Source organism: Condylura cristata, unplaced genomic scaffold (assembly GCF_000260355.1).
Source record: "Condylura cristata isolate star-nosed mole 26May11 unplaced genomic scaffold, ConCri1.0 scaffold00008, whole genome shotgun sequence".
NCBI lineage: Eukaryota > Metazoa > Chordata > Mammalia > Eulipotyphla > Talpidae > Condylura > Condylura cristata.
Window position 1 is genome coordinate 12383821 of NW_004567109.1, and position 25270 is coordinate 12409090.

At 59.3% G+C, this 25270-nt stretch overlaps 1 protein-coding gene across 2 annotated transcripts in view; it reads left to right on the plus strand.

Moving 5' to 3' along the window:
• The first annotated feature begins 5544 nt into the window (after positions 1-5544).
• RPS6KA1 (ribosomal protein S6 kinase, 90kDa, polypeptide 1) overlaps positions 5545-25270 on the plus strand; it is a 28491-nt gene continuing 8765 nt past the window's right edge. Inside the window, exons 1-16 of one of the 2 annotated variants that reach the window (XM_004678658.2) lie at positions 5545-5585; positions 13512-13628; positions 13881-13962; positions 15482-15562; positions 15724-15803; positions 16819-16925; positions 17583-17620; positions 18216-18358; positions 18758-18828; positions 19122-19210; positions 20168-20232; positions 20403-20505; positions 21679-21809; positions 23104-23229; positions 23369-23458; positions 23809-23967. In XM_004678658.2, coding sequence (XP_004678715.1) covers positions 13932-13962; positions 15482-15562; positions 15724-15803; positions 16819-16925; positions 17583-17620; positions 18216-18358; positions 18758-18828; positions 19122-19210; positions 20168-20232; positions 20403-20505; positions 21679-21809; positions 23104-23229; positions 23369-23458; positions 23809-23967 — 1314 coding nt within the window. In that variant the 5' untranslated portion in view covers positions 5545-5585; positions 13512-13628; positions 13881-13931. Of the gene's footprint in view, positions 5586-11028; positions 11100-13511; positions 13629-13880; positions 13963-15481; positions 15563-15723; positions 15804-16818; positions 16926-17582; positions 17621-18215; positions 18359-18757; positions 18829-19121; positions 19211-20167; positions 20233-20402; positions 20506-21678; positions 21810-23103; positions 23230-23368; positions 23459-23808; positions 23968-25270 lie in introns of those variants that run through there. The other variant, XM_012722666.1, reaches the window with a different exon arrangement.

Sequence of the window (25270 nt, forward strand, 5' to 3'; positions counted from 1 at the left end):
GCGAAGCCGCTGCAGCCTGGGCGGGCGCCCTCCAGGACGCGGGTGCCCTCCGATCTCTTGCCCTCTCTCTGGCAACACCCCCCATGCCCCGAGTGTGTGCTCGCTAGGGACAGTCTGCCAATCTCGAGAGCCCCCCTTAGCCGGGAGACCCCGGGGGGGGGGCGCGAGGGGGATGCTGAGATCTGAGCCCGTTTGCTCTGTGCGCCTCGACCTGTGCCAGGAGCTGTCTTCGTGTCTCCATTAGCGCAGACAGGCAGGGCCGGGGTGCCAAATACTTGATATAATACAAGAGACAAGGAAGGGTCTTGGGGTCCCCACTTATTGAAGTCTCCCAATACCCTTCTCCAAAAACCCCGCGCTTCTCCGCTGCTCACCCTGGAAGGATTGCCCCTCTTGACCCTTGGCATTTGTGGAATACGGAGTGACACCCGCCTGTTTGGGGCTAAAATTCTTGATTTTTTTTTTTTGCCCCAAGGCTAGTGCTAGAAACCTGTGGAAGAGTGGTGGGAAAGCCCCTCAGACCTGTGAAGGTTATTACTAGGGGTGTGGAAAAGGGGGAGGACCATGGTTTCCACCTCCCTTCTTGTCCCCACTCCCCAAGGGAGGGCTGGGCCCCTGAGGAGTTTGGCTTCTGCCAGCCAAGTGGCTCCCTAGAGCTGAGCCTGCCGCCTCCGGTCGGGGTCCTGACCGCGGGAGGCCAGCTTTTCCCGTCCGCTTTGATCCCCAGGATCAAGGTCAAGCCTCTAGGTGGGCAGTCCCAAACTTTGCCTACAGCTTCCTGCTGGGAAGGAGGCAGGTGGTACTCTCTTTCCAGGGGGAGGGGTTCGGTGCAGAGAGGGTGTGGAGCCCTGAGTGGAGCCAAGGCAGCTTGCTTCTGCTTTGGGCCCTGGCCGGTGCCTAGGTCCCCTCCTGTGCCCTCTGCCAGGGGCAGCCACCAAGAGCCCTGCCTCTCTGGGCCATAGGCTGAGATCAGGGCAGACCTGCCCCCCGCCCCCCCCCCACTCTCCGCGCACCTGGGGTGTGCTGCCCCTTTAAAGGGATGGTCGTAGCCGCGCTGGCTATTGGAGGGTGGGCGCGGCTGGATTAGGTAACCAACCTGAAGGCGCAATTTGGAGTAAATTGCTCTGGGATCCTTGCCACGGGGTTTTACGGGCCCTGCTGGCTTCTCCTTCTGCGGAGGTTCTCTCGCTGACTCACCCTCGAGGTGAGGAGCACTGCCCTCTGCAGCCCCTGTCTCCCCTTCCTGGGCACCTGGGCCAGAGGTGGGGGTGGGGGTGGCTCTGAGGTGAGTTCCTTTGCCCTGGCACGCCCCTGGCCCTAGGCCTCCCTGCTGGAAGGCTGACTGGGAGAGGCCAGGGAGGGATTAACTGAAGGCCTTACCTTGGGTTATATTAATAGGGAGGGTTCAGTGCACAGTCCAGACTTCCTGCTTCCCTTTGGGGTGTGCTGGGGGTAGGGGCCAGCTTAACCAAAGGGCCAGTTTTAAATGGGAAACTCAGCTCAGTTTTGAACACTACGCACCTGAACTGAAAGGAGAAGACCGGCTTACTTTCCAGCATTAAGTGGGGGCTGTGATTTCTCCACAAGCTTCACCCCAGAAACCTGTGTGACCCTCAGTTAGTCCTTAGCCTCTCTGGACCTCCGTTTCTCCAGTGGCTAGGGCTGGGTTTCAGCCTGTGCTTCCTGGGCCATTGAGGGTTCAGAACCCTGGGAGCTGCTACCCAGCCCCCAGCCCCCACTCCACAGAGGTGCCAGGTGTCTGGGTGTTATTGTTTGGGTAACCGGAGCCATGGGGCAGGCAGGACAAGGGTTGGGCTGCTCTAACTGGAGAACAGGGCCTTGCTGTTCTTAGCCCAGGTGACATGTAAGCGATCCAGTGGCCTGACCTGCAGGTATAGGCGCTGCTGCAGGCTCCTGGCTGGGAGGGAGGCGCTCCAGGGGCCGCTGGGGCCTTCGGCAGAGGCCTGGGATCTAGACAGCCGAGCCCTCCCCATGACGCTCTGAAAATGGGCTGCTGGGAGGCAGGGCTTGGCCCAGGGTGTGGCCCAGGTGGAGTAAAACTACTGAAAGTCAGGGTGAGGACTGTGCTGAGCTTCCTGTGGCACTTCAGGAGTGCGAGCCTCCTCCCCGCCCGGCCCTCCTGTGTCCAGAGCTTTGTTATGTGCCGACACCCATTTCACCTATGTCACCTACTAGAATAATTCTTAAAACATGGGCCCTCCCTGGTGGTGCAGCAGGTTAGAGCACAGCACTGAGAAGCTAAAGCCACTTCTGTGTGAGTTCCATCCTGCAAGCCCTGGAGGTGACCCACAGGGCGTGGCAGACCTCTCCTGACTCGCCCCCTGCTCCCCTCAGCAGTGTACTTCTTCTGTGGGCCTGTTCTGCTCCCCACTCTGTCTCTGGTGAAGCCTCGCACCACCTCTGCACCTCTGGCCTACACCCCATTTCTGTATGCATAAATAAATAAATCTTAAAAAAAAAAAAAGAATAATTCTTAAAACAACTAATCACCTTAGGGATTAGTATCCCCTTTCAGATAGGACAGCTGAACTCAGAGGCTGCTGGCCTGTGAGTTTAATGTTATTGTGAAAGCCAGGATTGGAACCCAGCTCTCTCCCAGCACTGCCCTCCGCCAAGTGGGGGAGGCTCCAGAGGGGTGAGCCGGGGGTTCAGACTGGCCCAGGTGCAAGGTACTCCGAGAGAGGCTCCGGATGTTGGCAGCTCTCCTCGTCCGCAGGGCCCCTGTCCAGCCTTTGCCGAGGGCTGGTGGTGCCAGCCGGCCCTGGCACCTGGCCCCAGCCTCCAGTGTGTGTGCCAGTGCTGGGCTCTGGACCCGCTCCTGGGACTGCTTCCTGCCTGTGGGGCCTGTGCAGTCTTTGTCCATCTGCTGCCCTTCCCGAGATGAGCTGCTTGCTGTTGGGACCATCTCTGGTCCCAACCCTTACCCAGGGCTGCCTACTGCTCGCTAGAGACTGGGTTTCTGTGAGGATGGACCTAGACTTGATGTGCCCAGACTGTGGGGTCCCATGAGCGTCCAGACCACTGCTCAGTAAACCCACGCCCTGGGCACATGCGCCTCCTTCTCCCTCCCTCAGCAGCAATTTAACCTGCAGCCTTGTGATTTGTGTGCTGGCCCCTGTCTGTCACCTACTGGCTGAGGGACCTCAGGTGAGTCCTTTAATTTTCGAGCCTCGTCTCACATGGGTGTCAGAGCCCCTGCTCTGGCCTCCTTGCTCTCTGCTGGGTTGGGCTGTCATGTGATAAATGGTGATATGCCAGGAGCTGGTCCCAAGGAGAGGGTGTGGGACAAGCCCCGGCTCCTTCCAGAGTCAGCCAGTGGTTTGTTGGGCGTGGTGGAGGGAGGAAAGACCTTGAGGCTGTTTGGACAAAGGAAGTGACATTGAATGGAGTCCTGCAAGAAGACCAGGAGTTTGTCGGTGACTAGAAGGATTTTCTTGGTAGAAGGACACTGCACGTGCCTGGGAATGTGATGCCGGTCTGCTCAGGTCTCAGGTTGCTCAGGTTAGCTCAGGAATAGGGCCTGTTGGTTGCAGATCAGTTATGTCTCGGATGGATATCTTCTTTTTAAAAAAATATTTATTTATTTATGTACACAAGAACTGGGGTATAGTCCAGAGGTGCGGATGGGTGAGAGAATTGACCAGAGACAGAGTGGGGAGCAGAACAGGCAGATCTACTGAATACCCTGCTGAGGGGAGCAGGGGGCAGATCAGGAGAGGTCTGCTGCGCCATGTGGGTCAGCTCCCTGGCCGGGGATCGAACTCGTGCTGCAGTGGCTGCGGATAGTTTCGTAGTGCTGAGACTTAACCCCTTGCATCATCAGGGAGAGCCCAAAGTAAGTTATTTATCCCACTTCACAGATGAAGAAACTGGGACCCTGAGAAGTGAAGTCACCTTCAGGGTCATTCAAGTGGTAGAAGCCAGAATCGGAACCCACGAGGTCAGCCTCCAGAACCCACATTTTGTTTTGGAGGTGCTAGCAGGGGAGTGCAGCTTCTCTTACACGTTTGCCAAAAGCCGTGCAGGGCTTGGGGCTTGGGGCTTGGAAGGTTCTCACTGAGGAGCAAGTGGGCGCTCAAGTGCAAGCATCGCAGTTGAGTTTTGGGAGGGGAGGGCTTCTCGTGGGCAGGCCTCAGCAGGGGTGGTCGTGTCAGCTGTCGTCACCTTTGGGAATAACATCAAGAGTCTAGAACACTGGGTGAGGCAGGATTGAAACCTACGATAGCGTCACGTCCCCCCAGCCCGGCCCTGGTCAGGGCAGCCTTTCCCTAGATTGCTGGGAAACGACTGAGTAGCTGAGTGTGGGGGTGGGGGGGGCTGGCCTCTGGGAGGATTCGGGATGGAGGTGGCTGGAGGCAGGGTGTCCCGGGAGTGGGAGGGCCTGCTGGGGCAGGGAGATTATGTCATGGGTAGAGCACAGCTGTGCCTGCTGCTCCAAGCAATGGCACAGCTGCCCCATGGGCCCGGTCCCAGTACAAGTTACGCGCCCCAGGATGGGTGCGCTTGGCTCTTAGGGACCTGCCGTCTGCTCCCCGCACTCTGGCAGCGGGGCGGGTCCAGCACCTCCCAGCTTCCCAGAGCCCAGACGGAGGTCACACTGGAAAACGGTGCGTTTGAACAGTGCCCACCTGAGGACGCAGTCTTGAGCTGGAAGAGGCCCAGAGACAGCCCCCCACGCCCGCACCCTGCCTGTGACACCCCAGCTGGGGAGTGGGCAGCCTGTCATCCGCCTTTTCAGACACCACCTGAGTGTCTGAGACCCAATTTTGAGTCCCCACCGGTCAGTTGTGTGACCTTAAGTGCCATCACTAGACCCCCTCAAACTCCCCCTCTGGCAGATGGGGACTAGTCCTCCCCTCCCCCCAGGTCCTAAGGATTTAATGGTGCCACAGGTGTGAGCCGCTGAGCCCAAGCCTGGCATGTGGCAGGGGCCTGGGAGAGAGCAGCTGTTAGCACCAAGCCCCGAGCTCTGCCCTCACAGGACTCCTCGCTCATTAGGAGGGACAGGCCTGTGTGTAAATAGGCCCTGCAGTGTGTCAAGTGGTGCGGTGAAAGGACACAGTGGTGATTCTGCCTGGCAAGGGTGGGCGAGGGTCAGGACAGGGCAGCCACCATCTCTGGCCAGACACTTGCCCAGACTTCTTTGTCTCCTTCCATCTTTACAGCAGCTCTGGGAGGTGGATGTGAACTTCCAGATTACCCACCGGGAAACAGTCCTCTTGTAGTTGATCAGTTGGCACGAAGTGCTGTTTGTCCCCAGTGATGTCCGCCAGACAGAACAGTGAGAGTCGGGACACGCTCTGTTGGGGTTGTGAGGGGCTATGCGGAGGCGCCCTATCTGCACCCTCACTGTGCAAGTCAAAGTTGAGGGGCTCCCCCGGAACTCCCGGCCTCCCTAGCTGTTGGGCGCATCCAGGGACTGGGGTGGGGGATGCGAGGGGAATCCCTCAGGGTTTGTCTTTGCTTTGTCCCACACTGGACAGTTCTGACAGCGTTTGAATCTACCTTCTCTTTTCCAGAATGGACAGGCCTCAGGAGAAGAAGCTGGACTTCAGCCATCCAAGGTGAGACCCAGGACTGCCTTCTGGGCTGAGGACGGGGCGGGACAGTGGGTCTGGCTGTGAGTGGGAGGGTCCTGACCTCTTGGCCTTTGCCCAGCTCAGCCTTCCTGCTCTGGTCCCCTATCACCCTCGAGGCATCTTATGCTTAGTGATCGCTTGCTCCAACCTTCCTGTTTGTCAGGTGAGAGAACTGTGGCCCAGAAAGGGTCAGGAGCTGGAACTGTGGTTCCATCTCCCAGGCCAGACCGTGATCCTGGTTTACCTACCCCTGGTAGGCCAGTGTAAGGAGAGGCTGAAGGAGTGAGGGAGCGCTCAGATCGGCAGTGCTGTTCTCTGCAGAACTGGCCCAAAGAGGCATCTGGCTGTGTGGATGGAAGCAATGGCCTCTCGTCTAACAGGACCCCGTGCCTGAGGTCTGGGCCTTGTCTCAGGATGCGCACCTCACCCTGCTCCCTCTGTCCCCCTGGGCTCCCCCCTGGGATCCTTGGCCCCCATTGCTGGTTTTGTGTGCTGTCAAAAGTGCCTGACTGACTGTAGCATGACCTTGGGCGGGTCAGGACTTTTTCATCTCTAGGTAAAGAAAGACCACACTCAGTTCAGTTCTGAGACCCTTAGGTCAGAGAGCTGCTGGCTGGGGCATTGGTAGGTCACAGATGCTGGCTGGGGCTTCGCAGGCCGCCTGGGCAGGCAGAGGTGGGCTCTGACTGTGGACTAGACCTTGTTCGAGTCCGGCTCTTCCTGCCCGTTGGACTTGAAGCTTTTCATCCTGAGTCTCTTCCCTTATCTGGAAGTGGGGGAGTTAGTGCTGGCCTTAGGGGAATGGCGGGACAAATGAGGTAGTCAAGGCCTGGCACATAACACTTCCTGCACCAGCAGCATGGAGCTCAGCTCCACTCCCTCCTGGGGCCTCACCCTCCAGGCTGGGGTCCCCCTGGGCGCCAGGGCTGCCATAAACCCAACCTTTGAGATACACCCAGGACTGGTCCTGACTGTTTACCTTGACTTAGGCTCTTCAGATAAGGGGGTATCTCCTGTTTTCTCCTCTGTTGGTTACTCTGGCTACCGTGGACCACCAGCCTCAGTGGTGTGGCCTGGGCCCCAGGTTGGTCTCCGCCCATGTCTGGAGAATCTCTTCTCACAAGTAGCTGCTCCTGGCTGCCTCATAACACAGTGAAGGGCTGTAAGCCTCTACAGAAAAACCAGAATATTCAGATCTTGGGGCTGAGGTTCTGGGGGGCTACTGGGGAGCTTACAGCCATGGGGGTTTCTGCTTCTCACCTGAAGCACCAGAGGGGCTACTTGGGAGAGGGCAGAAGTCCTGGGGTAAAAAGGAGACAGGGCTGGAGATGGGTGGTCAGGGAGAGCCTCAAATGCCACACCAAGGAAGAGAAAGAGCTTAACCCTTACCACCGCCTCAGAGCTTGGCATTCAGGTCTTACGACACCCTGTGGGGAGAGATTGTTACTGACCTCAGTGACAGGTGAAGCCTTCATTTGTTTCATAGTTGGTGGGCAGTGGGGGTCAGATTTTCCTTGACCCAGAACCGAACTCCTCATAGCCCAGGAAACATGGAATGCTGAAGAGGAAGAGCTTTGTGGCTCTATGACCCCCCCAAGTGCTACCAGTATCCCCAGGAACTGGGCCCAGCACCCCAGGGGGTACTCAGCCTGAGGCCAGAACAGTGTCGTGGAGTGCAGTGGGATCCGCTCCTGAGGGCCCTGGGCCCCAGCAGATGTCTGTGCAGCCTCTGGGAGCTGGGCAGTCCCGGAATAGAGTCGGAACCCACCTCAGGAGCCCCAGTCCCGGGGAGAGGGTGGAAACAGGAAAGCTGTGTGATGGGGGCTGTTATGGGGGAGAACGCAGCTCTGGGCACATAGAACTGCCATTTTGCCAGGTGCCACGCTGGGCAGAGAAACACCACCTTCCAGGAGGCTGCATGTCACCGTGGCATCTGTGCCCAGGGCCGAAGTGGACCAGGCGGATGGCTGCGGATGCATGTGGGGGGTCAGAAGAGCTAGGGTGGGTTTTGGGGCACCAGGCCGTGTTTCCCACAGAGTGGCCATTTGGCTGGGGCTCGGCGGGCAGGTTGTGAGCAGAGAGAGCCGTGGCCTTCCGGGGGAGAAGAGGCAGGAAGGGGAGCTGGGAGTCAGCTGTTCTGGGTTCAGAAGCCCCCCCCTTCTTGTTGGCCTTATAGCCTGGACTAGTAGTGGCCCTCATTGGTGCAGTGGGTTAAAGTGCAGCACGGCAAGCTGGCTGCAGCCGCTTCAGTGCAAGTTTGATCCCTACCCTGGAGGTGACCCACATGGCGCAGCAGACCTCTCCTGACCCGCCCGCTGCTCCCCTCAGCTGTGCACTTCGTCGATCTGCCTGTTCTGCTCCCCACTCTGTCTCTGGTGAGTCCTCCTACCATCCCTGCACCTCTGGCCTGTACCCCAGTTCTGTATGCATGAATAAATAAATCTTTAAAAAACAAATAAAAACCTGGTTTGCCCCTCTGAGGCTCAGGTTTTTTTTTTTTTTTTATTCATGCAAGTGCTGGACTGTAGGCCAGAGGTGTGGGGGCAGGGGGAGGGTGAGAGGATTCACCAGAGACAGAGTGGGGAGCAGAACAGGCAGATTGACTGAAAGACACTGCTGAGGGGAGCAGTGGGCGAGACAGGAGAGGTCTGCTGCTCTGTGTGGGGCAGCTCCCTGGCCGGGGATCAGACTCCATGCTGCAGCGGCTGCCGATAGCTTCCTAGTGCTGAGACGTAACCCCTTGTGCCACCAGGGACGCCCCTCAGATTCTTTGTTGGAATAGGAGACCAGAGTCAACCTCTCAAGTCCACCCAGATGAGGGAATGTGAAGCCTCAAAAGCAAAGATTCTGCAAGATTGGTGTTTAATGCGTGTTTATTTTATTCATTTTAGGCAGAAGGGGGAGTGGGCTTTAGCGGCCATGGGTGGGCAGCTGGCCTAGATGAGAGCTGCCTGGACCCCCTCAGCCCCGGGCCACCTGGTACCCTCAGGCACACTGGGGCTCATTCACTCTCCCTCCCTTCCTGGGGTGGACCGGGCACCCCAGCCCCCTCCCCCAGCTATCTCCGGAGCTGGACCCCTTTGCAGGTCTATTTTGAGAGCTGAGTGTCTCCCCCCTCCCCTCCTCTCTTCCTGTTTATGAAACCCTGATCCCTCCGGATCCTTCATGCTCCCCTGGCTAGAGCTCAGGCAGGATGTGACTTTGGACTTTGGGGAGCCTTGGGCAATCTCAGGTGTTGGGGGAGTGTCCCCTGAACTGACCAGGGTGGGCCAGCCCACCCTCCCGCCACCCTGTGGCTGGGCTCCGTCCCTCCCGCCTGACCACAGGAGACCCCATGACAATGAGTCTTCCCAGCTAATTCAGGGAGAAGCTCTGTTTACAATGTTTCCTTGTCTCTGTAGCCCATTTTGCTTCTAGAAACAACCTGTTGCTGGTGGAGTATCTAGTGTTAACCTCTGTTTTATGGAGGAGAAAACTAAGGCTCAGGTAGGGACGAGATTTGCCTGGGTGCGCTCAGTAGTCAGTGGTCAGCTCCAAACTTCCCACGCTGGCCCTTCGCTGCCTTGGCTGGCCCCTTGCTCACACTGGCGGCTCTACAGAACCGACTCTTTCTGCTCCCCTCGGTTGACTCCTTTTCGTCTTTTGGGTGCAGTGGCATGACCCCTCCCCGGAAGGTCTTCCTGAGCCCACTGGGCAGACGTTACCTGCTCTGGGCACCCATAGAGCCTTGATTGCAGAGGGACAGGGTGTGTAGTTAGTGTGTACTTGGGGGAGGACTGCACCAGAGCGCCTCAGCGTGTGGCCTCTGCGTCTGCAGTCCCTGCAGAGAGGGTGAAATGCTCAGGCCTGCAGGCTTTGGACACAGGTGGAGGGCGCTTTCCTTTCTGGCTGCGTGGCCTTGAGCGAGTCACTTTCTTGGCTTTCCACATCTCTGGAAATGGGGTGATAGCTCCTTCCTTGGCGCAAAGGCACAGGGCCCGGCAGAAACCACGAAGGTTGAAGGAACAGATGGCAGGAGGTGCTCAGTGGTCAAGAGACAGCTGTCATCATCGCTCCATGCCCGTCCTGACCTAATGACCCCTCCAGGACCGCGGGGCTGTGGACCCTCCTCACCTGCCCAGAGGCAGGCTGGGAGGCCCTTCTGGGGACATCTGTTCCACTGGGGGTGGGGGGTGCGGGCAATGCCTGAGAGGCCCTGCAGATGCCACCTGCTGGGGAAGGAGAAGTAGGTGACCCGGTCTGTCAGGGATTTGGCAGGTGGATTTGGCTGCAGCTGGTATAAGGAGCCCCGGGTGGGGGCCCTGGCGCCAGGGATTAGTCTTGGGTGGGGTGAGTAGGGGTCTCTGAGCTTCTCTCCCAGCTGCCTTGCGGGAGGAAGTAAAAAAGAGGAAGTATCAATGGGGGAATAGGGCAGGGGCTGAGGGCTGTGGCTGCTGCCTGTGCTCCTGCCACGGAGGCCTCTGGCCTGCACACACCGCAGTGAGGGCAGCCAGCCTGCGTCCTTCCTGTACCCTGCTTGCCACAGAGTCTTCTCCAGAGGGACTCAGGGCCGGGCGGCTGACCTGGCCCTGGCCCTAAGGATGTTAGGGTTCCTGGGGCTGTGCCAGCCTCCAAATCCTACCTGTGGAAGTGGGGTGCGGTAGAGGCCTGACTACGGAGTGCCTTTCCCGCTCCCACCGCCATCACCACGCTGCTCCAGGAGGCTGGGGAGGACGGGAAGGGGAAGTCCGGGTGTGCTCACGGGGACGTGTGTTGCCACACAGGGGATGTCTGTGGACACGGCTTCCGATCACTGGCTGTGTGTGTGTGAGACTTCCTGTGGGTATGTGGTGTTGAGCGATAAGCTGAGGCCATGTGCAAAGGGGCCGGGCCTGTCAGGAACCCCGGGCCCCAGATTCTACACCTCTCAGACCTCAAAGAGCGCCTTGCTGGGGTCCTGCCCCCTCACGCTCGCCGGGTTCTGGACAGGCAGACTTATTCAGGGCAGAACTGAGCCCGGTGCTGCCTGCTCCGAGGGCTGCCGTTTGGGTGGGCCAGCACCGAAGGCCACAGTGAGCAGGTGTCTGCTCTGCCAGGGCAGCCAGAGACAGTGACTGTGCTGCCACCTCCCGCTCCTCTCAGGGGGTCTTTGCAGGTGCTGGGGTGTCCACACTGCCCCTGTCTCATCGCCCTGTGACTTCTGTCTGTGTTCCAGTCTCCAGAGGAGGCTCAGAGGAGACGAGGCGGGCTCTGCCCCTCTGCTCTGTCCCCTGGGGTCATGATGTTGGGGTCTATACTGTCCCCTCCTCATCACTGGACTCATCTTCTGTCCCTCCTCCCTGCAGAGAGGGAAGTGAAAAGGAAGGGGTCAGGGACCCTGCCTTCTGGGCCAGTACGCCTGAAAAAGCAGAAGTAAAAGGGGAGTAGCGGGGCCCTCTGGCCACTGACTTGAACCCCACCATGCAGACCCCGGCAGATTTCCCCAGGGTTGAGAGAGACTCGGCCCCGTGCCCCAGAAAGGTGAGCAGAGGGTTGGCCTGCCCCCAGGTTGGATCTGCCACCAGGACTCTGGGCCTGGCACGAGCATGGGGGTGGCTCTGTCCCCTGGGGTTTCCGGGTGACTGCCTCTCCCTCCAGGGAGTTGCTCATCGTCAGAGGCGGGCAGTCAGGTGGGGGTTCAGACCTCAGAGTGTGGTGGGCAGCGTTGCTGTGTGGTGTTACCCTCTCGCAGCCGGGCCTTCTGCCGGTCCCACCCAGGGGTCGTCCCAGGGGCGTGAGCATGTTGTGGCTGTTACATGTAGCCCTTCACCGGTCAGGCAGGGTCCCCTGGAGTTGGGGCTGTGTCTCTGAGGGTCAAACTTGGAATGAGAAGTCCCCAGATTGAGGGAGGGGGTGTGCGGGATGGACAGGAAATGGCGCTGGCTGACTTGCTTGCCCACCCTTTCCCGCACTGAGGCTGGCCGCAACCGGAGGAAGGACTTGGGCTCCAGTCAGCTTTGCCACTGGCTCTCTTTGGGCCCGGCTGAGTCACTGTCCTCTGGCCTCAGTTTCCAGCCCTTGAGATGGGGATAACAACTTTTGGGGCATTTGCACCAGAGGCAAAGCCAGCAGATTGCCCTCAGGATCTGTCCCTCTCAAGCTAGCCTGTTACTTGGGCCCTCCTCAGGCCCTTGCAGGGGAAGAAAATCCCAGAAAATCGGAAGACCTTAGAGACAGGTCTGCTGCAGAGACCAGGGTTTCTCAGGTGATGTCCCCTCACCTTTCCTCAGCCCCAGGCAGGCTAGCAGGAACCCAGAGCTCTGCCTGCAAGTCCAGGCCTGACCCCTTCCTGCCTGTGGCCTGCCTGGATGCCTGCCAGTCTCCCGGGGCCTCTCCAGCCCTGGCTTCCCCTGCGCCCTGCCTCTGCGGCCGGGCTGCTGTCTGCCTTCACGTCATGTCTTCACCTGTCGGGTGCTGGGCGCGCGTTGAGTGTCCCTTGGGTTCATGTCGCCTTCTGTCTCTGCCTGTTGGGCATGCGTCTCTGACCACCCTGCCTGTGACGTTTAGGTCACCTCCCGACTCTATTTGTGGGACTGTGTCCCCAGCTGTCTCTGCCTGTTGGGTCAGGGCACCCTCCTGCCCCTGCCTGTTGGATGTCCCCTTTTATCTGTCTTCACCTGTTGGGCGCCTGCCTCAGCGTGTTGGGTGTCTTCTTTATCTGCCGCAACATGTCATGCTCCTCTCTCTGCCCGTTGGGTACCTATCTACTCCTCAGCAGCTGGGATGGCACTGGACTTTCCCTTGGTAGCTGGCAGGAGGGTGGGGGAAGGCCTAAGGGCAGCCCTCAGGCAACTGGTGGGGGAGAGGAAGGGAAGGAGATGAGGGTTTAAGCCTGAAGCAGGGAAACCACAGGCCCTAAGTGATTGGTGGCCCTGAGCTGGGCCCTGCCCCTCTCTTACCCTTCACATCCGCATTGGGCCCGGCCGCCTCCGCGCTGCTTGGACGTTGCCGGCTCCTGCCATGGTGCCTTGGCCCTGCCGGGCGGATGGAGCCGGATCCAAAGCCGCCCCGTCTGTGGCTCTGGGCCCTGCTCCCCTGGCTACCCAGGAGGCAGCGGCCCAGGATCAGCCCGGGTTCCCGGCCTCCCCCTGGCCCTGGCTCTGGCCCCAGGCGGGACTCGGTGAGTGTGCCCAGATGTCGTCGGGGCCCGGCCATGCAGTGGCCCTGGAAGCAGGTGCCTGAGCTACCAGTCTGGCCGGGGCTAGCACTGGACTCTGCTGGCCTGGCCTGGACCATGCTGGGTGATGGGACCCTGCCCAGACTTGCTTCCCAGGGAGGTGAGGAGACACTTGTCACTCCTAGGCTCCCGGGCGGTGAGACTAGCAGGCTGGAGGGAGGACAGAGAGGTCCTTAGACAAGTGGAGCCCGCGAGGAGCATCCTGTAGACGTGTGTGAGTGAGTTTGGAGGTGGACAGAGTCTGACCTTAGCTCCCACTCACCCAGACTGGCATTTGCTGGGTCAGTGGGGGAGTCCGGGGTGACTCTGGTGTCCCTGGGTAACTGAGCCCCATGACTGGCAGGAAGGATCCCATCATCCATCCTGACCAAAAACAAAAGCCAAACTTTTATCTCACCAAAGTAAGAACAAACTCTACTTCCTACTCTGGCAAGACTAAACTCTTTGTAGCGGGGGTGGGGGGGGCCTGGGTTAGGTTTGTGGGTGTCAACCCCAGGCTGCACCTGACCGGGCAAGAGTAGGAGGAGCGGCGGGGGCGGCACCTTCCCTCACTTCTGAGGCCTCGTGGTGTTGACCTTGGGACTGGCCTCTCAGGGCTACTCTCTGCTGGGCCCTGCCTGCAGAGGCCTGGTGGGAGTGGCTTAGACTGGGCGGGGGGACACCCCGTGCTGGCCCTGTTGCGGTCCTCCACACCCTCCGGCCTACCCCTCCTTTAGGATGAAGGTGTCCTCAAGGAGATCTCCATCACGCACCATGTCAAGGCTGGCTCTGAAAAGGCTGACCCCTCCCAGTTTGAGCTCCTCAAGGTCCTGGGGCAAGGATCCTTCGGCAAAGTGAGTCCCGAGCCCCCAGCTGGGTGGGCAGCATCGTCATCACACAGGTTGGGGTGAAGGGCAGCCTCGGGGCTGAAGGGTCAGAGAGCAAGGGTTGATGGGTCTGCCAGAGGAGGAGAGGTCAGCTTGGCACACAGAAATGGCACAAGGTCAACTCGGGGCTCAGCAAAGTTAGAGCTTGTCCTGGGATCAAGGATGGGAGCCCACTCCCCAGCCTCTCCCCACTCTCCCTGTCCCCGGCTGCTTTCCCAGGTCTTCCTGGTGCGGAAGGTCACCCGACCTGACAGCGGGCACCTGTATGCCATGAAGGTACTGAAGAAGGCAACGCTGAAAGGTGAGCAGGAGCCCTTCCCTCACGGAACATAGGCGGGCAGGAGCCCCTTCCCCCACGGAACATAGGTGGGCACGCGAGGGAGACAGCCCAGCGCTTAAGGGCCTGGAGGTTGATGGAGGTGGAAGCTGTATCTCCAGGGGCGCCTGGTCTCACCTGCCCCTTCACCCCCTCCCTGCATGATGGTGACCTCACGGTCCATTCCAAGGATCAGCCCCGCCCCCGCCGACAGTGCAAACCTCAGGGGATGGTAAATGCCTGGAAGGAAGCGGTGGGGTGGGTACAGTGCTTGTCCCGGGGGTCCTTGACAGTTAGGCAGCAGGTTGGTTGGGCAGAGGCCTCTGTCCGCAGACTTTTCCTGACTGGAGCAATTGGAAGGAAACCTCAGGAGGATGGCGTGAGGGAAGAGAGCTGGGCAGGTGGGAGAGGGTGACTGGACACCACAGGGGTGGATGGCAGAGAGCCTGAAATTCCTGGACTAAGTGTGAAGGTGCTTGGTGGTGGGCTTTGGGCTGGGCAGTGACTCTTTGACCAGCCTGGGAACCAGTGCAGCCACTGCCAGGTGGACTGGGCCCTGGCTGGGGTGAGGTGGGAGTCAGCAGTGCCAGCCTTGGGCCATGAGGCGTCTGTGGCTCATGAATAACTGTCTGTGGGGTGATGTAACTGGGACCCCGAGGTTGGCCTGGTAGGGGTGGGAGAGATGGTTGGAGGAAAAGTCTAGAAAGACTCGGTGCTGCTGTGAAGGCCTGGGGTAGGGCTCCTTGTGGGGAGAGCCTGAGCAGACCCACAGAGTGGAACAGTCGATGTGTGACAGGACCCAGGGGCCGTGGCCTGCGGCCACACAGGGTGTCCGCACTTGAACTAGGCCTTCAAGGATGAGTAGCGGAAGGGTACCCCAGCAAGGAGGAACTGCGTGCCTGAGCAGAAGTGTGGGGGTGGTTTGGAAAGATGAAGTGCGCTTGGGAAGCAGGACTAGGATTGTTGACTTCAGTTTGGTCCCTGCTGGGTCTGGGAAGGGAGTCAGAAATTTAAATAAAGGGTAAGGAAGAGGCGCAGCCCTGGGGCCTCACTCAGCCTGGCAGGTTAGAGATGACTAGGAGGAGGTGACGCTTGAACTGAGTCAAACAAGAACCTGCTGGTGATCGGAATGACCTAGGGACTTTCTTCTTTAAAAAAATAAAAGTGGGTAAGGCTGGGGGAGGAGTCTGAGTTTAATAGACCGCCTTTCTGAGAGACCCCAGGTCACTGTCCTCACCACCCTGGATGGGGGATGTTTCTGCAGGTGGCGCACAGGTGGGGGCCTGCCCTCCTGGGGTCAGTGGTTGAGCATGCACGAGGAACAGTCTGCTCACGCTTGCTAGACTGGGTGGCCCCCCATGGGGCTTCTGGGAGACAGTCTAGAAAGATGGGCAGTGTGCTGAGGGTCCAGCCCTGGGCACTGGAGAAAGTGGCCAGAGAGCCCTGCTCAGCAAGGCTGGGAGTGTCTGTGCTGGGTGGGTGACCGCCTTTCTCCTCTGGCCAGTGCGTGACCGCGTGCGGACCAAGATGGAGAGAGACATTCTGGCCGATGTAAACCACCCATTTGTGGTGAAGCTGCACTATGGTGAGACACAGGCCCTCCCTGAGCGCCCCCTCCCTGCCAGCCTTTGCTTCTCCCTGGTGGGGGCTGCTGCCCCACCCCCCCACCTGGCAGGTCAAGGTTGCTGGGGCAGCAGGCAGAGCTTAGGACCCAACTGGCTCATTTATGGTCTTCCCCTTCCCCAGCCTTCCAGACAGAAGGCAAGCTCTATCTTATTCTGGACTTCCTGCGTGGTGGGGACCTCTTCACTCGGCTCTCTAAAGAGGTAAGCTGACACCCCACTGCCTGTATGGAACTGGGGAGACAACGAGGTCTCCCATCCTAGGACCCTAGATGGACATGCCCCTGTCCTAAGGCATGTCCAGTGTGTCCTGGACCTTCAACCACCAGAGCCTGCCTAGTATTCCTGACCCAGGAAATGCACCCACTCTGGGTTACAGCCCACATCCCGAGTGTGTCCCCACAATGGGCCAAAGAGGACCAGGTCCTGGGTCTGAGGCCGGCTTGAGTCCGGGGAGCTGAGCGTGGCTCTCACTGCTCCATTCTCCCAGGGCTGCCCTAGGGAGGCAGGGCCCTGAGGATGGGAAGCCCAAGTCCACCCAGAAAGCTAGATGCTTTAACAGCATGTCCCATATGTGAGCCAAAAGGACTCTGAAGGATTTGAGTCCGATATACAAATGGGACTGTTAACATAAGCCAAATTTTAAAAGAGCGCCATATTTAAAAAAAACCTTTAAACGGTTATTTTAATGTTTGAATAGGCCATATGTTTACATAATGGAAAAGAAAATTAATGAGAAGTTTTCCTCCCACCACAGCCCCCCACCCACAGTAGTGCTAATATTTTTATTGGGTTCTAGCCTAAACTCCCCATATTTTGCAAATACAAACTAATGTCCCTACCATCTTACATAAAAAGTAGGATTCTGTGTAGACTATTCTGTACCTTGCTTTTTGCAAGACAGGTTATCTTGGAGATTCATCCATCTCAGAACCTGGCGACCTGCTTGTTCTAGTTCATGGCTGTGTAATACTCCATCGCTGTTATTTGGGGAGAGGCAGTGGATTCTGGTATCTACTGTTTGATCCTTTGAGCTGTTTCCAGCTTTTTGCTATTTCCCAGCAATACCCCAGGGAGTGACCTGTATTATGGTCACTTTGTATTTCAAATCCCTTTAAAGGGAAGGGTATCACACGGGATCGCTAAGGCTCTTCCCCGGGGTGGACCCTCCGGACCAGGCCTTGCTGCCAACTGCCCAGTGCCCCTCCCGCTGTCGCAGGTTATGTTCACGGAGGAGGACGTGAAGTTCTACTTGGCGGAGTTGGCCTTGGGCCTGGACCACCTGCACAGCCTGGGCATCATTTACAGAGACCTCAAGCCGGAGAAGTGAGTGAAGTCCCCAGCCCCGCTCCAGCCTGCCGAGGGCGTGCAGAGGCAGACCCTGAGTCTCTTCAAGGACAGGGCCACCTTGACAGATGCGGGCATGACTCTGCCTAAAAGCCCCGTGCGTGGGTGGGGTGGGTGGCAGCAGGCCCGCTGTGGGCTGTCTGATCTCCAGCGCCTCCTTATAGTGCTTTGCCTGCCTGTTAGGCTCACCGATAGGATATCTGAAATTCTGCCGCTGAAGGTCATTCCTTGATATGGCCCTCTCTAGAATTTTCCTTAACATCTAAATAGCCTCAGATGGTAGCCTGGGAACCAGGACAGGAGCTGGGGTGGAAAGAAATCTGACTTTAGAGTTAGACCAAATTCAGATCTTGACTCCGCTATCTAGTGGCTGTGACCAGGGAGCGTTACTTTAGCCTCCCTGAGCTTTAATTTCCCCACTGTTAAATGGGGCCATAATAGAACCAGCCACACACAGTTCTTTTAAGGATTAGCAAAAAGGGCAGGCAGCACACCCATGCGGTACCACCCTGCCACCACCTCACCCACTCACCCACCGGCTGGGCGTGGTAGAGCACCTTCCCAGGGCCTGTGGTGTCACAAGAACCCACTGAGGGGCCACGGCTGAGGGACCCTGACTCCATCTCTCTATTACAGCATCCTTCTGGATGAGGAGGGCCACATCAAACTCACTGGTGAGTGGGGACACCCACCCCGCTGGTCACAGGGCAAGGCAGGTGGGGCTCTTACTGGTCGGGCTGAGTACCTTGGATTGCTTTTCCTGAGAGCTTGTGTCAGGCCCTTGAAAGTGGCCGAAAGCCCAGGCCCAGACAAGGGCTGGCCTAGGTTTGAATCCCAACTCCCCACTCTACCCTCGGGCGACTCAGTTAACTTCCCTGGGCCTCAACTTAGTTCTAAGTTTCGTTTCTTTTTTAAAGATGTATTTCTTTATGCATACAGAACTGGGGTACAGGCCAGAGGTGCAGGGGTGGTGAGAGGATTCACCAGAGACAGAGTGGGGGGTAGGACAGGTAGATGGACAAAGCACACTGCTGAGGAGGGGGCCGCGGGCGGGCCAGGAGAGGTCTGCCGCGCCATGTGGGTCAGCTCCAGGGTGGAGATCAAACTCGCTCTGAGGCGGCTGTGGCCAGCTGGGAGGGCCAACTTGTTCTAAGTTTCTTGGAGGTGGTGCCCTCGGGCCTCTGGGCCGGGGGTGGGGTGGAGCTGCAGGGGTAGCAGTGAGCGAGGCAGGCCACCCTGAAGTGTGTCCTCTTACCCCCCCTGCCACAGATTTTGGTCTGAGCAAGGAGGCCATTGACCACGAGAAGAAGGCTTACTCCTTCTGCGGGACGGTGGAGTACATGGCCCCTGAAGTTGTCAGCCGCCAGGGCCACACCCACAGTGCGGACTGGTGGTCCTATGGGGTGTTGATGGTAAGTGCCCAGGCCCAGGTAAAGTATCCGGGCCAGGCCTTGGGCCTCAGTTTCCTCATCTGTACAGTGAGTGGGGCCCTCCTCTCCTCTCTCAGCCACATTGACCTCACCCTCCACTCAGCTCAGAACCTTCCTTGGAAGGACCCCGTGGTTGGCCCCTAGAGGGTGTGACCCCAGCCCGGGACCAGGCCTCTCCCAGCCTGCAGTCCACAGTGCTGCCCTGGGAGGTGCTGTTGACAGAGAGGCGAGGGGCAGGCACGAGAGTCTCGTTCCAGGTGGGCTCGGGCCTCCAGCAGGCCTGCAGAAATCCAGGGGATGGAGCTGAGCGGCCTGAGCAGGAGGAGGTAGGGAGTGTGGGAGTCAGGGACCAGAGCCTGAATAGACCCTTGTCCTCCGCAGTTTGAGATGCTGACGGGCTCCCTGCCCTTCCAGGGGAAGGACCGGAAGGAGACCATGACATTGATCCTGAAGTAAGCATCAGTGTCCCTCCCTGACACCTCAGGGGCTCCCTTCATCCGCAGCCTCAGTTTGGGGGCCAGAATATTACCCTGTACCTGCCTCAGGTTCCTCCATTAATGTGTTATGCCTTCCAGGGCTCCCTTTTGTCCCCCCGGGCTGTGGGAGGGACCCCTGAAGTCTTTGGGAGGTGAGCTAGTGGATGACTTGTCTGGACTGAGCTGGAAGCTAGACCTGGGTGAGGGAGGAGGGGCGGTGGGCCTCTGGGGTGGGGCCCAGCGCTCATGAGACCCGCGGGCTGTTTCAGGGCGAAGCTAGGCATGCCCCAGTTTCTGAGCACGGAAGCCCAGAGCCTCCTGCGGGCCCTGTTCAAGCGGAATCCTGCCAACCGGCTCGGTAAGCAGCCCCAGCCCAGGGGCGGGGAGTGGGGTACAGCTGCAGCCTAGGCCACGGGGCCACATCTGGGACTGAAAGGGGCCGTTGTCCTTTGTGTGGGCAGACAATGCCGGCGGCCGCCCTGATTCCTGGCTCCATGTGTGGTGTGTGGGGCACGGGGGTGACCTGTGTATGGAGGGGGAGGCAGGAACTGAGTCATTCCCACTCCCCCTGGGGACAAGGACAGAGGCCCCCACTCAGCTCCTCTGCCAAAGCTGCTGGCAGGAGAGCGAGCGTGAGCTCTGGTGTCAGAAGCCTCAGGGCCCGGTGCTGGCCCCGTGTCAGGTCCCTACTGCCTGGCACCCAGCGGCCCTCCATGAGCGCTCGTCCGATGAACGAGTGCCTGGCCGGGGTGGGGAGCGGTGGCCTCACCTTCGCCAACACGGAGGCCAGGATGCGCCGCCAGCTGGTGGGCGCGTGGGTCAAGGGAAGTCATGTGAGCTGCGCGGGAGCTGTTCCGTATGTGTTGGCTCTGGGCGCTGGGGGCGCCTGGGCCATGACCAGCTTCCCACGGAAGGTCCAGTGTGGCCGCCCGGATGGTGACGTGAGAGCCTGTTTGTGGGTGTCGGGGCAAGGGGAGAAGACTGTAGAGATGAGACACAGGTGGGGGTCAAGGGGCGCACACAGACCTCGGAACAAGTCTTCCTGTGTCCTGCCCGTGTGGCCTTGGACAGGCGGCCCCCCTGCGCCCAGCAGGACCCCAATGTCCTTGCGCATAAGCAGCTCCAGAAAGTGGAAATGCTGAATGGACTGGAGGCTCTGGGGTGATGGCTGGGTGGCTTTGGCACCTGAGTCCAGCCTCTCCCCCTCGTTCGAGTGGACTGTGCCACTGCGGGTCCCAGGCAAGGTGGGCCGCCTGGCGGACAGGACAGGTGTGCGGGCGCACCCAGGGGCCGACCCTCATCTGCACCCTTCTAGGCTCGGGCCCCGACGGGGCAGAGGAGATCAAGCGGCACATCTTCTACTCCACCATCGACTGGAATGTGAGTGCTGCTTCTCCCGGGCCCAGCCAGGGCGGGGCGAGCGGCTGGCCCTCTCCAGGGCCCTGGACGGCTGCCTTGCCTCAGTGCCGCCCTTCTTTCCTTCTCCTGCGTGGGCTCCTGCGGGCCGGTGGGGGCGCCCTGGTGACCGGAGCGCCCACTTTGCCTTGCAGAAGCTGTACCGCCGCGAGATCAAGCCACCCTTCAAGCCGGCTGTGGCTCAGCCTGATGACACCTTCTACTTTGACACCGAATTCACATCCCGCACACCCAGAGGTGCCCCCTTGTCTGATGTGTCTTGGGCTGGTACTGGAGGGCAGCTGGGCGCTTGGGCACCTCCGAGGTGCCAGGGTGGCCCCAGGTGTATGGGCAGTCAAGGGAGGGTCTCTGTCTGTCTTTTTGCCTAATTCTCCTGCTCCGGGACTCTATGGGCTTCTTTGTGTCTGGGTGAGGGGTGGGGGGTGATGGGCCCTAGGCAACTTCCAGCCCACTGGGAATACCACACACATCGGTCAGGTTCTCCCTTACATCAGGGCTAAAGAATCTGACTAGGTCGGGGCGTGTGTGGGCATCGGCTTTGGCCTCTCTGACCGCAGGGCCTTGGTGTTCTCATCTAGAACAAGGCAGAGTCACAGATCCCTCTGGGTGTGCAGTGACAGTCGGGGGGGGCGGGGCTCCTGGGCAAGAGCTTGGTGGGACCTGACAGTTTGACCAGCTTCATGTACTCGACAAAAATGTGCCAGGATGCTGGTGTGTGCCAGCCACTGGGGGGTAGGAGGTGAACAAGATGGCCCCGGGGCTGCTTCATGGGGTTCTAGCTGTAGTGGGCCATGAAGACAGCTCCTGGGAAGTGCGGCACGTGTAGCCTAACTGGTGGGTGCTAGGAGCAGCTTCAGGCAAGGCTTCGCGGGAGGGCATGGCGCCGGGCCTGGAAGAACCAAGTGTGGTCACCTCGTCAGGGGGAACAGCACGTGCGGTGGCTCAGAGACCCCTCCCAGAAGGCTCTGAACAGTCTGGTGTGGCTGAGCAGTGGGTGGGGAGAGAACAAAGATCACAGGAACCTCAGTAGCCAGGCAAGGCAGTTGGGCTTTGTCCTGAGGGCAAAGGAGCATGGCAGGATGGTGGGCTTGAGACGGCGACCATTCCCATGGCTGCTCCACAGAAGCTGGACCGAAGGGCAGTCATGAGGCGGTCGTGAGGCCTTACAGGGAAGGAGTGAAGTGTCTTGGCCAGAGCCAGATACTGGATGTGGGCGTCTTCTGTTCTTCATATGTCAGGAGGGGGCTGGTCTAAACACCGTGAACAGATGCACAAACTGAGGCCTGGGGTGGAGCGGCCTTTCGCACACTCCTACTGCCAGAAGGAGACTCGGAGCCCTGTGGCCTTTGCTGGGCTACCTTGGGGTCCAGGGGCCCTCCTCAGGCTCACATCCCCCTCCCACCCCTACAGACTCCCCAGGCATTCCCCCCAGCGCTGGCGCCCATCAGCTGTTCAGAGGCTTCAGCTTCGTGGCCACTGGCCTGATGGAGGACGATGGCAAACCTCGGACCACTCAGGCCCCACTGAACGCGGTGGTGCAGGTGAGGAGGCAGGAGGCTGCTGCTCGGTTGCCTTTTCTAGCTAAAAGCACAGGGCAGAATGTCTAGAACACAGGCTCTGAACTTGGACAGCACTGGGCTCAAGCCTGGATGCCAAATGGAGTCCATTAAGCCTCCAATCACCCTGTGCCTCTGTTTCCCCACTTGTAAAGGAGATGACAGCATGGATATTAATTTACCAGTGCTGAACCAGGACATGGGAGGGCCTGGAAAAATGCCAGGGGTGCCCAGGTTGGGGTGCTGGGGTGTCGCACTGCCACTCACTTTCCTGCCATTTGTACACTTCCCCTGGCCCTGTGGGACACTTGGAACTTAGAGGCAAGAATGTAGACTCTGGAGCTTGCCTGGGTTCTGAGCTTTCTAGGTAAGGAGAGGGCTGGCTTTCCTGGTGCCCCATACAAATGGGGTGATAAGAGAACCTTTCTCCATAAAGTTCTTGTGAGTTTTAGATTTGTTAAATATGTACAAGTTGAGGGCCCTCCCTGGTGGCGCAGTGTGTTAGAGCACAGCACTGCAAGCTGGCTGTGCAGCCGCTTCAGTGCAAGTTCGATCCCCGCCTGCCCCGGAGGTGACCCACATGGCGCGGCAGACCTCTCCTGACCCGCCCGCTGCTCCCCTCAGCAGTGTACTTTGTTGATCTGCCTGTTCTGCTCCCCATTGTCTCTGGTGAGTCCTCTCACCGCCCTGCACCTCTGGCCTGCACCCCAGCTCTCTATGCATAAATAAATAAATCTTTTTTTTAAATGTGTAGGTTGAGGTGACTATGTAGTTTACTGTCCAGTTGGGACTTCTTAGTCCAGGACACATGTCAAGCCAGCCCAGATCAGGGACAGCAGGTGTCCCCCTGATGGACAGCGAGGAGGGCCCGCTGCACAGCAGACCAAAGGGAGCATCTCCAGTTAGGGTCTCGGAACCTGCGATGGCCCCCAGGAGGGCTGTGACTCCCCAGGAGGGCAGCCAGCTCCTCTAGGTCACAGCAGGCTCGGCAATCCGCTGTCCCTCTCAGTCTGCCGGGCTTCTCAAAGACCCGGTGGTCATGCGGCGACTGCCCCGTCTCCTCGGCCACGCTCTGACTGCCTTAGGCAAGCGGGGAGCCGGGAGCAGCATGCTGTACAGGGCAGCAACAGGCCCAGAGAGGTGCAGACCGTCAGCCCGGGAGACACAGCAGCTCCCCCCAGCCTCCTGGTCCTGCCTGATCCCCACTGAGCCACGGCACAAGCCCTGGGCGCCTGAGCGCTGGCACAGGGGCTCAGCTCCACCTCTTGGTTTCCCACAGCAACTCCATGGGAAAAACCTGGTGTTCAGTGACGGCTACGTGGTAAAGGAGATGATCGGTGTGGGCTCCTACTCTGTGTGTAATCGCTGTGTCCACAAGGCCACCAACATGGAGTATGCTGTCAAGGTGGGGCTCTGGGCGGGGTCGGTGCCCGAGGCCTGGGTGGGTGACGGTGTGAGCCCCAGCCCTGTGGCATGGACGCCGGGCGGGGATCGAGTCTGCCATCTGTCCCCCTGACACGGCCACGTGCACCCCGTTTCCTCAGGTCATTGACAAGAGCAAGCGGGATCCCTCAGAAGAGATAGAGATTCTTCTGCGGTACGGGCAGCACCCCAACATCATCACTCTGAAAGATGTGAGTGGGGGTTCGCGAGGATGAGGTACTGCAGGGTAGGACCTGCCTCGGGGCTGCCATTCTCCCACACTGACTCTCCTCCCCTCGTTGGGAGCCTCTCGGTGCCTCCTGCCGGGCTGCACCCCCCTGGGCCCCCACTTCAGCCTCCGAATCCCTGAGTGCTCTCCTGCCCTCTGGCAGGGCCAGCGTCCTCCTGTCTAGGGAGGCCAGGGCCCAGGGAGACAAAGGCCCTGTGGGCCACCTGCACGGAGCACAGGGACGTCCAGCTTGTGTCGTCCCTTCCTGGTGAGCTGCTCACCGAGGGGCCACGCCTGACGTCAAGGGAGGCCCTGACGGTGAGGCCTCCGCAGGTGTATGACGACGGCAAACACGTGTACCTGGTGACAGAGCTGATGCGAGGTGGGGAGCTGCTGGACAAGATCCTGCGGCAGAAATTCTTCTCGGAACGGGAGGCCAGCTTCGTCCTGCACACCATTAGCAAGACCGTGGAGTATCTGCACTCCCAGGGGGTAAGTCTGGTGGAGGTTACTGAGGGCCTGACCCCAGGCCGGCCCAGGAGTCAGACGAGGGAGGCTGGGGGGTGTAAGGGAGGGCAGATGGATGTAAGGGAGGGCAGAGGGAGGCATCGGGGCCCCTTGTGGAAAGGAGCCTCTATTCAGTGCCTACTAGATGCCCGGAGCAAGGCAAGTTCTTTCCTTACATTACCCCTACTGATTTTCACAACAAGCCTAGAGGTAGGTGCTGTAACTGGCCCACTTTACAGGTCTGAAGACTGAGGCAGAGATGTGGTGTCCCTTGCCCAAGGTCATGTAGCTAGGGACAAAGGGAGCCAGGATATCAGGCTGAGATTTTTGGCCAGGGAGCTGCAGATAGGGGGGAGGGGGTGTTTTTTAATTTGTGGATATAAGAACTAGGGTGAGCGCCACAGTGGGGAGGAGTCACCAGGGACAGAGTGGGGAGCAGAACAGGTGGATCTACTGAAACACACTGCTGAGGGGAAGACAGGAGAGGTCTGCTGCACCTGCGGTGATGGCTGAGGGGTTAAAGTCTTAACCCTTGCACCACCAGGGAGGCCCTCTGGGGAGTGGTTTTCGAGACTGGAAGCCAGGATCACTGTTGGGAGCTGCAAGCCTTCAAGGGCGCCCTGGCCATGGGCAGAGGCTGTGGGGGGGCAGCAGGGACCACAGGGCGCTCAAACTGGGCTGGGCTTCCGTCACTTTGGGGGTGAGGGCAGAAAGTTTCCTTCCAGTGCGTTGAGACCAGATACCGTTATCCGGAGTTTCTCATCAGGAGGTGACATTGTAGGTGGCTGCTTGTCAGACACGCAGGCTCCGCATCTGAGCCCTGTGTGTGAGGGGCGCAGGCTTGAGCTCTGCTGCGTCCTCACCCCAGCCGGGTCGCGGTCCCAGAGCTGCCCGCCTTGGGGTGAGCGTGGGTGAAGCAGGTGCCACCTGGGAAGCGCACGGCCCGGCGCGGGAAACGCCACATAGACACCGTGGGTGCCGCTGTGTCCTTTGCTTTAGATTAACTCTTTTTAATGAAAAATTTCCAACACAGGGCCCTCCCTGGTGGCGCAGCAGGCTACAGCTGTGAGGTTATCTGCAGCCACTGCAGCACGAGTTCGATCCCCAGCCCGGGAGTGACCACATGGCGCGGCAGACCTCTCCCGCCCCGCCCGCTGCTCCCCTCAGTGGTGTGTTTCAGTCAGTCCACCTGTTCTGCTCCCCACTCTGTCTCTGGTGAATCCTCTCACCCCTACACCTCTGGCCTGTACCCCAGTTCTGTATGCATAAATAGAGAAATCTTAAAAAA